At 37.0% G+C, this 13109-nt stretch overlaps 1 protein-coding gene across 6 annotated transcripts in view; it reads left to right on the top strand.

The window, feature by feature from the left end:
• Cnot4 (CCR4-NOT transcription complex subunit 4) overlaps positions 1 to 13109 on the top strand; it is a 101409-nt gene that overhangs the window by 57496 nt on the left and 30804 nt on the right. For 3 of the 6 annotated variants that reach the window (XM_021190158.1, XM_021190156.1, XM_021190160.2), the window contains exons 7-8: positions 2970 to 3094; positions 11401 to 11458. In XM_021190158.1, coding sequence (XP_021045817.1) covers positions 2970 to 3094; positions 11401 to 11458 — 183 coding nt within the window. Of the gene's footprint in view, positions 1 to 2969; positions 3104 to 11400; positions 11459 to 13109 lie in introns of all 6 variants that reach the window. The other 3 variants (XM_021190157.1, XM_021190155.2, XM_021190159.2) reach the window with 1 other exon arrangement.

Below are 13109 nucleotides of genomic sequence, written 5' to 3'. Positions count from 1 at the left end.
TTGTAGTATAAACATGCTTTTACAAGTAAAAAGGTTGACCATACGGCATATTAAAATGAGGAGGATACCAAAGCACAATGCTGCGGTTCCCATTTGTAGATGAGGACTTCAGATTGTTGCTGAATCTTTTGCTGGACTTTTGCAGAAATACTTCTCATTTAGAAGGTGGGGGGCATTCATTGCTACTTTTTATTCTAGGTCAATCTAGAAAATATATGAGCTCCTTTAAATGCAGATTGTAAACAGTATGAAGTTTTGTCTCTTTTGACTTGGAGTTAGTGCAGATTAAGTCCCATTATAATAAACAACTTGATGATTCTTGACAGTATTGTCTTTGAAATTCAAAAACAGTGTTAAAAATAATGATACTCAACAGGGAAGACAAAGTACATATTTTTCAGTTAGTACTTTAAAGCTTTGTTTTGTTTGTTTATGAGTGATTTTTTTCAAAATGAAATGTTTTGAGTGTGTGTGCAGTGTGTTTGGATATATGAAGGTGCATGCATGTACCTGTGGAAACTAGAGATACACAAGGAGTGTCTTTCTGGATGACTCAGGGTCTGTTTGGTTGATCTGAGACTGGCTGCCCAAGAAGTCCCTAGTATCCTACTGTCTTCTTCAAACATACTCTGTTTTGTTTACATACACAGAGTCCTGAACTCAGTTCCTCGTGTTCGCATAGCAGCACTTTGCCCACTGAGTCAGCTCCCTAGCTCCTGGGAGAACCTTTAATCTAGATAGCATTTCAAACTGGAGTTTAAGGAGCATGTACTTAACACCCACATGCTATTACAGTGAACATTGGTCTAAGGATTTCTAAATCCAGATTGATCTCCATGTAAATTTGTCATTGAACAGTAGGAGAAAATGCATGTGGTGGGATTTTTAACTGCCTGTATGAACTGCACCATAATCACTTATGAATCAGGCCAGGCCATAATAACTCCTGAAGTATTAATTACAGAAAGAGGTTTTTTTTTGTTTGTTTGTTTTGTTTTTTTGGTTTGTTTTTTTTGAGACAGGGTTTCTCTGGATAGCCCTGGCTGTCCTGGAACTCACTTTGTAGACCAGGCTGGCCTCGAACTCAAAAATCCGCCTGCCTCTGCCTCCCGAGTGCTGGGATTAAAGGCTCGTGCCACCACGCCCGGCCAGAAAGAGTTTTATAGGTGGTTCAAGGTTTAAAGATGAAAAATTTATCCTCGCCCCCCCAATCTTAAAACATTCTTTTTACGTGAGTTTAAAATTTATTCTGATAGTTTCTTTGCTGAAATATTTCTCAGTATGGAAAGAAAATTGGAGTAAGTTGTATCATGGCAAATCCCCCAAACCATCTTTCCCTGTTACTGTATAGCTCAGAACTGAGTAACTGCCTTGGGTGGCAGAGTGAGCAGCAGCGCCCTGTGTGCTGTAAATGATGCTGTTGCTTGTGCTCAGTTAGACGATTCTACCCTCCCTCATCACTTGATTTATTCTGTTGTATTTTTATTTTGCCACAACATATACTTAAGTCACAGTTTTCAAATTGTTAATATTCCCATAGTAAATGAAATGTCCTTTTAGTTAAGACACACAGGCAATGGTAAACAGTTACTCAGAAGGGGTTTTATTGTCATTTACTTTTGTTTACAGCTTGTTTCTTTAATGAATCTTTGCCTGATTTCTCCTGTACCATTTGTGACATTGCCTTCTTATAGGAAGGTACCCCAACCTAACTGACAGGTGGTTTTGTGTATACATCAGGTACTAGCAAGTTTTCTGCAAAGGCCAGTCTCATAAAGTATCGTAAGATTTCTGGTCAGTTGTACCCCCTGTCACTGTTTTCCACTATCCCTATTGTAACACTTTACTCTGACGTTGTAGCAAGATAGCCTGTGGACACACAGTGTATAAATGAGTTACTGGGTTGTGCCCAGCAAAGCATTGTTTCTAAAACAAGAGACTGGCTGTAAACTGTTCAGTCCTGGTTTAGAGTTAAGACACAAATTTTTATTTTGTTGTTGGCAGGGAGAAAGTAGATAATAAAAACAAATTAATGGCATTTTTTTTTCCTCGTGTCAAGATGAAGGAAAATCTAAGAAAATTGTGGATTCATTATACTGTTGATCTCTAAGTATAGACATCTAGTGATAAATTTCGTTTAATCATAGATGGTCTAGTTCCCTTCTACTTGCTCTGACAAACAGCATGACCAAGAGCAACTTATGGGAGGAAAGGAGTTTTTTTTAGCTTTTAAGTTTTATTTATTTCATCTTTGAGGGCAGTCAGGGCAAGAAGCCATGGAGTAATGCTCTTCCTTTCCTACTGACCTGCTTAGACATAGTCCATAGTGGGCTGGGCCAGCCTCTCCTACACCAGTTAACAAGCAAGAGAATCCCCATAGACATGCCCACAGGCCAATGTAATCTGGACAGTCCCGCAGTTGGCATTTCCTTCCTAGGAGATTTTAGGTTGTGTCAAGTCAATAGTTAAAGCTAACTGGGGCATCAGAAAACTTAACTCAGTTGTAAGAAAGAAACTGGAAATAGTTTTAAATTTGTATTATATTTATTCATTTATATGTATATGAGTGCACACACATACATATGTGGCAGTCAGAGGATAGCTAGTAGGAGTTGGTTCTCTCCAACCATACATGTTTTCCAGGGATCAGATCCAGGTTGTCAGGTTGGCCAACAAGAGCCTTTACCCACTGCACTATCTCACGGCCTTCGGATGCATTGATATGTGAAATTGTTCTTTTCATGGGGTGCTAAAAGAATGTTTTGGCCTATGGAATATCTGTAGTTTACCTTGACTGCAATAACTTGTTATTAAAGTTTGGTAGCATCATCCTCATGTTCTTTTTTGACTCTGAAAAAACTAATATTCCGTTTATGGTACTTTTAATAATTCAGAAAGGAACCAAGTATTTCATACCAGACTTTTTTTTTTTTGAATCCTACTGCAGTTTTATTTCCTTCTTTCATTAGGCGGGTAAGCATCAAGAATATGAACAGAAGCTCCTCCAAGAATTATATAAATTAAATCCCAATTTTCTTCAGCTATCTACGGGTTCAGTTGATAAGAATAAGAACAAAGTGACACCATTACAAAGGTATGATACGTAAGTACTGATTAAATATTGATACTCAGATGTCCTTCTTCCTGTTTGTCATTTTTTCATTGTGTATTAGGCAAAATTCATAACAAGATCTATCATTTATGTACTGTTCACTTATGTAGAAATGTCAGATCATAGTTTCTGAGTGTGATTTTTATTTGATTTTATTTTGAGACAGGGTCTAAAAGTAGCCCTCATTTGTCCTGGAACTCACTGTATAGACCAGGCTGGCATCAAACCCAGAGAGATCTGCCTTACTCTGCCTTCTGAGTTCTGGGATTAAAGGCATGAACCACAAGGCATGGCTAAGTTTGAGTCTCTCTTGCTCATTGCTCCCTGTTAACACTTCATTTTCTTTGATGCCTTCACTTTTGGCTCTTATATCTATACAGACTACCCTGAGCCCAGAACACCTTTCATGTTGAAAGGAAATTTGAGATCTGGGTGTAGTGCTCATGTCTCTAATTCTAGCAGGCTAATTCGGGAGGGTTACAGGTTTGAGGTCACAGCCTGGGGTACATAGCAAGTTCTTGGCCTTCTCAGGTGTGTATAAAATATGAACCCTGTGTTGGGTAGGGCAACAGTAAACCAAGGAGACTTAGATACTGAACACCCTTACCATCCAATTTAAGCTTTCTCCCAGACCTAATAAAGTTTGAGAAAACATGTTATAAAAGAGAAAGTGGTAGTATCTAAAGTATGTGTGTTTCCGTTACAAGTATACATGGCTGTTTAGTCTAGGGAAGCAATGGTGTTGTATCTGTAAGGAGAATATCAAGTAGAGTCTTACCCCTGGGAACAAGAAACCTTCCTGTGTTCTACGTCTAACATTGTTTTGGGTGGTAGATACTGGATGAGTGTTAAAACAGATTTATAATTTTTAGTACAATGTCTCATGCTGATTTAGTGATCTTCATTTCTTAAACTGTACTTTGGTATAGTCTGTCAGGAAATTATATAGCTAAATAATAATTTTGGGGTTTTACTGTGTCCTAAATATTCTTTAAGTGATGTTTTAATGTTCCACTTTAAATAGTAGAGTCTGTAGTATAGTAAAATAACCAGCTTTCAAACGTATCAATAAGAATTACACAGATTATTGTTAGAATCTTTCTTCAAACATATTCTTATGTTTAGAATTTAAAGGCAGATGTCTTTGCCTTTTGATGCTGAATATTATTTAAATATTTACAACTATTTAAATATGAATGTTTGGTTTTATACACTTACACATAATGGATATGTGTATATAGATATGTAAGTAGAATTCAGCATAAAACATAAAGTTACTATATTTAACAATGTGAGTTTTATTTACCTTGAAGTTAGGGATAGGAGCTAAAACCAACCATATTTTTTGGTTTGAACAAATTGACCGTCTCCTTTGATAATTTGTAATACTCTTTGTAGATGATGAACTATGTGCTATTGCTCATTACCTACAGCGTCTGGGATGCTTAATAAGGAAAATGAGATCGTTGTAGTAAACATTTCTGATATACTCAGCATTTCTATACTCAATCATCATTCTTATTAAAAATAGTTTTCTGGCCAGGCAGTGGTGGTGCACGCCTTTAATCCCAGCACTTGGGAGGCAGAGGCAGGTGGATTTCTGAGTTCGAGGCCAACCTAGTCTACAGTGTGAGTTCCAGGACAGCCAGGGTTGCACAGAGAAACCCTGTCTTGAAAAAAAAAAAAAAAGGTTTTCTATATGATTACATTGCTTTGAAATGATGGAATTCAAGTGCTGAGAACAGAAAACAAGGAAGCCATGCAGCATAAGGATGGGTATTGGGGGCTTTCGTGTAGAGTGGGAATTATCTGTGCAACAACTGAAGATTATAAAAGGAATGATACCTGGCTGGGTTACTGTGCTTCAGACACTTAGTAGACCTGGTGATAAGAGTCACCGTGTATCACAGTGCGGTAAGAGTCACTGTGATCATGGCTTGACATGGCTCACACAGTCCTTGTGGGAAAGTGAAGATGTGAAGATCAGACTGAAACAAAGGGAAGATGTAAATAAAATTTTAATGTGTTTCTTTTATCTTCGTGCTCCTGTGTGGCAGATACTGTCGTTATTACTGCAGATAAGAAAATTAACTTTGAGTTAAGTGCTAACAAGTATTCCACACAAATGTGCTATAGAAACAAGATTCTAACCCAAATCCTTGTCATTTTAAAGATTAGACTCATCTCACTTTGCCTTCATTTAACAGGTTTAAACTATGTCAAAAATTTAAAGGAGAAATTGCTGGAAAAGAGTTTAATGTCGGTCACATTAGTTTTATTAAGTGAAACCATGTCATAGCCATATGTATTTTGACTGAAAATCTCTTGAGGTGTATTAGAGTTGTAGCTTCCAAAGAATTGAGTGTTTTAAGCTTCCTTTGACCACAGATAGAGGGCGCTAGTATATTATCTAGTAAAGGTTTTGAAAGGAATACTTTTATAAGGAATCTACCAGTTTTTATTCCTTGGAGAGAAAGTGTATACTGTTACCACCACCATAGTTACGGTTATCTTTTTGTGGTGCTTTGGAACAAATCCTTATGTGTGCTAGGCAAGCACTTCACTACTGACCTTTTTCTTACTGAAAATTAGGTGTGCTCTCCTAGACAGGAGCCATCTGAATGCCTTACTAATAGTGGGAGGAATTAGTGCATTATTCCTGTTCTCTGAATTCCACTGCTAAAACTCAAGAAAAAAAGGCGTAGTTTGTCAAAAATGTACAAGATGCTCTCAAGGAAAGCTTGTTAAAGCATAAATAGGTATTGAGATACCTATGAACTCTGAAATTGTATGCAAAAATTTACGTGTCCATTATTTTTCTATGGAGGCTTTGCTGTGCTGCCAGCAGAGGGCTAGAGGTAAGTGGTAGAGAACAGGGACTCTCATCATGTGCACAGCAGCCACAAAAGCGGCCTGCATTTTATAGGTCTCCCAAAAGACTTTCTTCTTTTACTACACACAAATGACTTACAATCTCCATTTTTTTTTTGCATAATACCCAGAATTATTTATTAATTAAATGGGTGACAGTCAGCTAAGCTTGGCTACTTGATATTAAAATTGGCCAATTGCTAGGGGTTTGGTTTTTTGTTTCGTATTCTGTCTTTTAGTTTCTGTCAGTGTCTGACCTGTTCTGACTTATATGTAGTTACTACACATGTGCATAAATGGTGGAGAGCCACTCAGTAATCTAGGGGGTCTTACCCCCCTTAAGTTCACTGGATTTAGTTAGAAAGTTAGAGGAAGTTGTAGGTAATTGCCCCCACCTCCACGTCAAAGTAACTACTACCAGAGTAAAAGCCAGGCTGTTTATTATGATCTTGCAAAAACTCAAAGTAACAGGCAGGCTAATTAACCACTCTGATTAGAAACAAAATAGTCGCCCTTGCCAACTTCCTCCTCCTCCTCCTCCTCCTCCTCCTCCCCTTTACCTCTTCTTCCTCTCCTCTTCCTCATGTTTTTTGTTTGTTTGTTTTTTGTTTGTTCTGTTCTGTTTTGTTTTTGGAGACAGGGTTTCAGATGTGGTCTCTTCTCTGAGTAGCCCTGGCTGTCCTGGATCTCACTGTGTAGGTCAGGCTGGCCTCAGACACAGTGATCCGCCTGCCTCTGCCTCCTCAGTGCTTTTGACACCATTTCCTGGCAAAATGATCATTCTTATATCCCCAGTGAGGGTGCCTTCCCTTTCTTCATTATATGCTGAATATTCAGGGACATTTCTTTATGTTGTCAGATTTTTATTTCCCACTCTCTTCAATGCATATGCTTTGTCTTATGGCCTGTATTTTTCCATCCTGATATTAAACTTTAGGTTTTAGTGAAAGGTAGCTAAAGTCCTAGACAAACAGGGAACCCCTGCTTATATACACCCTAATCCCATTTGAGGTACTTTTATATTAAAAAATACCAATGTATTCTTGTTTCTCAATGAATAATGTAGGCATAAATTTTTTGCAACCTACTTTTAATAAACTTTCAACCTCTCCTCTTGCCCACCACCCACCAGCGGTAGTAGAAGAGAAAAGTTACTAGGATATGGGGGAGAGTGGACCTTTTTTAGTAATAGTTCCTTGGGGGTGAGCTCAAGCTTCTTTGGCAGCAGTTCAGTCCTGTATCAAACACCAAATATGACTCAACAGCTGCAGACCAGGTCTCTCAGCTGGCAGACACCAGGCATGAACCAGCCTGTAGTTCAAGCCTGAAGAAACTGCAAGGCTCACCAACTGGCCCGAGGCAAGGCCATAGAAGCAGCAAGGTGCCACAGGAACTTTGCAAGCAGTTCTTTGACGAGTTTCTCTAGAGAGTTTTCTCTCTGGTGTCACCACTAGTGGAGATCAACCATGCTATGTAAGGCAAACCTATATATGCATGTCATAAGTGAAGAATAGCAGGCAGAACAAACCAATGCTCTCTGCTCATCTCCCACTGTTTGTAGGGTCATATTTATACTCTGTCATCCTGGGTCCTTTCACCCGTGTGCTCCAGCAAAACATTATTTAGCATAACTGACTTTCCAAACAAACTAGAAGTTTCTACTTGAGAGTAAAGAGAGGAATGGTTGAAGATAGGGCACTGAGGGACTGGGGAAATGACTCAGCAGCTACTTGTTACAAAAGCATGAAGAGCAGAGTTCAAATCTTAGGCACACCTATAACCTTAGTGCTGGGGGTTGGTGGGGAGATACCTAATTACTAGTAAACAGCTCTGCATTTTATGCAAAAATAAAAATAGAGATTGTAAATCACTTGTTCACAATAGAAGAGAAATGTCTTTCCTCCACACCAGCCTTGCTTCTTATTCATTAAGAGAGGTGCAGAGTGATTAAGTAGGTGATAAGCAGGTCACACGAGTTCCTTCTTTGGCTTCCATGTGTGTATACACCACACATAAATACAGAAATAACAGTTTGTTTGTTTTTTTTTTAAAGATAAGGTTCTTCAGGTCCTTATTTTCTAGAAGAGAAGGTACATCCAAAAAAAAAAAAAAAAGTGTATAAGTCAACTTAAATACATCTTTTTGAAAGTTAAACTTCATTACAAAGATATAAGATTAAAATAAACAAAGGCTTTACCTGCTGTGTAGGAAGACTTGTCACATCTTTCAATGTCTTTCAAGTTCAGTATTAAGAATAATTCTTAGCCAGGCGAAATGGCACACACCTATAATCCCAGCACTTGGGAGGCAGACTGGTAGGTCTTTGTGAGTTCAAGACCAGCTTGGAAAGCCAAGATTATGTAAGAGAGAGACCCTGTCTGAAAGAAGGGAAGGGGAGGGGAAAGGGGAAAGGAATGGAAAAAGTAAAGGAAAAAGTAATTATTTGTGCCTGCCTGTTGTTACTAAGGCATTTACTTTCGTTTTATGTTAAGTAGCTCTAGAGATTATGAGAAAACCAATTAAAGCATTTGCTCAGCTATAAACACTCAAGGTTTGCTGAAGCATTTATTTTCTTGCATGTAAAGAGCTAATTGTGCCACTTAAAAGTTGGCCATATTTTAATAGCATAGTAATAGGTTAAATATTGACATGCATTGAAGCCTATACAAAATTGAAATGTATTGTATAATGCCAGTTTTGCATGTCATTAATTTAAATCTATCATTTGTGGTATCAAACATTTAAATGTCTCCCAAGTTTTTTTAAGACTTTGGTAAACATGAAAAAATTAAAATGAATTTATCTAAATTTATCTGAAAAAGAAAATATATTCATTTAGTAACAGTATATGTACATTTGTATATACAGCAACATGCCATTGAAATTTGGAATTGCTCATTTTATTGGCATTTTTATTTATTTAAATTTATGTTCAGAGTGTAACTAAAATAAACTATGACTATTTTGAATTACAAACAAGGGAACAAGACCTTCAATTTTTCTTCTTTCCCAATTTTCAGTCCCCTTTGTGAATTTTTCTTTGGTCCTTCTACTGTATGATTGTCTTATGTTAAAAAAAATTTTTTTTAAAGCCTCCATGAAACTATTTTTTGGTTGGTTGACATTTGTCACTAAGGAAGAAAGGGATGTGAAAATCTAAGCATGGGACTTTTGGGACATGTTAGGAGAGCAAAAGTTGTCTATTTTAAGATTGCGGCAGAAGCCATTTATGTGACTTACACTGCTTGTCTACAGATAGTTTTGAGTTTTGGGTTCTGTATCTTTAAAATAAAATACTGACATTTGGTTTTGACTCCTTACAGTTGTGAAATCTAGTAACTTGAGAGACTTGGCAGCTTTGACCCTTTTTCCCTGTGTCCCTTTCTCTAGTCCCTCTGTTGTTTGATGGCAGTAACCAGGCATCCTAGTTTGCCTTTTGATGCCTGCATCAACACTGGGAGTCAGATCCTACAGCTTGAGGAAGGGGTTTACTTCAGTTTTTGATTTCCCGTCTGTCATGACCACAGAAAAATGCTGTTTATACTTATTTAGCTTGCTATTTTATACAACCCAAGACCATCTACCCAGGAGTGGTACCATCTACAATGGGCTGGGCCCTTCCACATCATTAATCCAAAAAAAAAAAAAAAAAACTATAGACTTTGTACAGGCCAGTCTGATGGAGGCATTTTCTCAGCTGAGATTCTTCTTCTTAATGACCCTAGCTTGTGTCAAATTGACAGGAAGCTGACTAGCATGCCAGGTGTTTGAATTTATACTAACAGAGCCAGAATCTCTATAGATAATGATGGGATATGCTTTATGCTCTGAATAGAGCAGACACACACTTATATATTTAGCTTTTGAAGAGGACCCCAGCACTTGATTTCAACTTAAATTAACTTTGGATTAATTTAAAGATATTTATTCTTGGAAAGAACTGTTAGCAAAACTTTTTATGAAACTGTGCTTATAAAGTTTATCTATAGGGGCTTGTACATACTTTTTCTGGAAATTATATTTATGTGTATGTGTTTGTACATGTGAATATACAAATTGTAGAAAGAGAGAACTGACTTCAGCAAGTTGTCATTTGTTATTCATGTGCTTGCAAACACACACACACACACTCAAATAAATGTTAAATATTGCTTATTTTCAGGAGGTCTCTTCCTCTGGCCTCTGTCTTCCTTTTTTGTCCTTTATTATTTCAAACCATATTTTTGTTTGTTTGTTTGTTTGTTTGAACTAATTCATTCCCTATTATATGAAGTCATTTGACCTATGCTATTCCTACCTTTAATACTCTTTTTCTTCCAATTCTCCTCTTAGTGTATTAACTTTTTAAACATTTTGTGTAAACAATTTGATAACTGACCCTAGTAGACCATCTAGCAGAGTCTAATGTTTCTAGCAGCATCTCTGAAGAAGATACACTTGGAATTCAGATTGGATACTTTCCCTTAAGTTTGCTTAGAGCAGTTAATTGTGGTACTTGTTTGTAAAGTGACTATGCAGGGAATAAAGTAATTTTAAAGCTCTGTAATCTTAATTTGCTTTCTTATTTCTTTGGACACATCTGAGTAATACTTTTGTTTGTGTTCTGAACACAAGTGGAATTATTTATGGAAGTTATGTTGTTAGGTTAGTGTTATAGTAGGGATTTTTATTTTGTCTTTGAATGAGACACATTAAATGGACTTTAATTTACAATTTCTGTCTTAACCATTGTAATATAGTTTCTCTATATAAAGATAAATGTTAATATTTTGTCAGAAAAAAATGTTTTTATTAAAATATATATTGTTTATCTTGCTTGTATATGTGTAATATGCACCCTCGCATTCTGTTCTAGAGACAGGATTAGTAAACATAGAAATACTAAAAGAAATGTATGAATTCTAAATGCCTATATAGAGAGCATTTCCATACATTTTATTCTCTGTCAGACAGAAAAATACATTAATTACTGCTTCAAAAACTATAATGGATGTTTTTATTGCATGCACAAAACTAAATGATAGATGAAGATTTACTACTAGTTGGAGTAGTGTCTGGTGTAGTCTTTGCAGTACTGGGGATGGGACCCAGGCCTTTCAAGCTTTATGCCCAGCCTACTATCAGGTCAGTTTTAAACAGCTCTTCTTGTCCTTTCTCCTTCCTGCGAGTCATTTATTCCGGCCATAGTTTTGGAAACTATAATTAGAATGTGAGTTTCTCATGGAGTAGAGAAGGTTGAGACTTGCCCTTCTATTTTTGAACCCTTCACATTTTACATAAGATCTTGCATTATAGTATCTCAAAAACATGAAGATGACAAAATGTTTCTTTTTACTTTGGGGAGATTTTTGTTTTTGTCTTTAAATTATTCTAGAATGATTGACTCTTCCTTTTACTTAGTTTGTTTTCTTTTGCAGCCCCATTGACAAACCTTCAGATTCTCTCAGTATAGGGAATGGTGATAATTCCCAACAGGTAAGATTTTGATAAGTCTTTTCATGAAAGTTTGATAAGTCTTTTCATTTATCTGCTGTACCCTAAAAGCAAAGTGCTCTATGTAAGCAAATTTTCCAAACTGAAAAATTCTTTAAATACTGATTCAGTTTAAAAACACCTTGATGGAGTGCTTTGTTAAATGTATTATTAGCTTCTTTTCTGTATACAATGGATAGTGTATATGTTAAGGTAGTCCCCCTTTTTTTTTCTTCTTTATTTTAGAATTATTTATTTTACGTACTTATGTACATTGTAGCTGTCTTCAGACACACCAGAAAAAGGCATCAGATCCCATTACAGATGGCTATAAGCCAGCATGTGGTTGCTGGGAATTGAACTCAGGACCTCTGGACGAGCGGTCAGTGCTCTTAACTGCTGAGCCACCTCTTCAGCTTCCAAATCAGAATTCCATTGATAACCACATAGTGGTGCAAGTGTCATACTGCACCAGTACCTGTCAGGTTAAGTTCCAGGTTGTTCTGGTCCCATAAAAATGGTTCCAGCTACCTTGCCTTCTGAGTTCTTCCTTTACAGTTATTTTGTGGATATATTCACAACCAACAACTCTCAAGTGGAGTTCAGGTGACAGCTTGTGGAATTCAGATCTTCTCCCACCTGAGTCTGGGGAATCAAACTCAGAATGGAAGGCAAATATTTTTACCTGCCGAAGCATCTTTCTGACCCCATGCACCTTAATTTTTTAGTTTATTTTTTACAGTGGGGTCATGGACCTAGAGCTTAGGATGGCAAGCCTAACTAGCCAACCAGCTAAGCCCTTGGCGTTCAGCATGTCTTGTCCTCCCCAGCACTGGGCTATGGACCTGTGCCTCCACACATGTGAGCACTGAAGACTCGGGTTCTCATGTGCAGTAGGCACTTCATCTACGGCATATCACAGTCATCTTCCTGGGCCTCCACACATCTTTTTATATTGGTAACAGATATATATTTCTAATCTCTTGTATAAAAAATGGCCAATTTCCTACAGTGTAGGTGAAACTGATAGAACTAAATCATAATATTTTTCTAAACTGTTTATTCACAAATTCTATAAAATAACTTAAAAATCTGTGCCTTTCTATCTTTTGAGTTGACATTAATTTTTTTTTTAATGAGCTAAAATAGTTGGGGCTAGAGAGATGACTCAGCAGTTAAAAGCCCTTGTTACTTTTGCAGAGGACCCAGGTTTGATACCTAGTACTATGTGGTGGCTCAGGATCATTCTACCATTAGTTCCAGAGGATCCAATATTCTTTTGACCTCTGAACACCAGACACACATGTGGTGCATATACATACACACATGCAAAACATGCATACACATAAAATAATATAAATCTTAAAAAATTTTTTGGTTAAACAAAACAAGTTAAAAGTAGTTGGGAAGCAGAGGCAGTCGAATCTCTGAGTTTGAGGCCAGCCTGGTCTACAAAGTAAGTTCCAGGACAGCAAGGGCTGCACAGAGAAACCCTGCCTCAAAAAAAGCATAAATAAATAAATAAATAAATAAATAAATAAATAAATAAATAGTAGTTACAAAGATATAAATTTTAGCATCTAATCAGTGTTGGTCTCTCTCGCTCTCTCTCTCTCTCTCTCTCTCTCTCTCTCTCTCTCTCTCTCTCTCTCTC

The sequence above is a fragment of the Mus pahari genome, chromosome 2, assembly GCF_900095145.1.
Source record: "Mus pahari chromosome 2, PAHARI_EIJ_v1.1, whole genome shotgun sequence".
In the NCBI taxonomy this organism is placed as follows: Eukaryota; Metazoa; Chordata; class Mammalia; order Rodentia; family Muridae; genus Mus; species Mus pahari.
The sequence above is the reverse complement of the archived record's forward strand: the minus strand, read 5'-3'. Positions and strand labels throughout refer to the sequence as shown.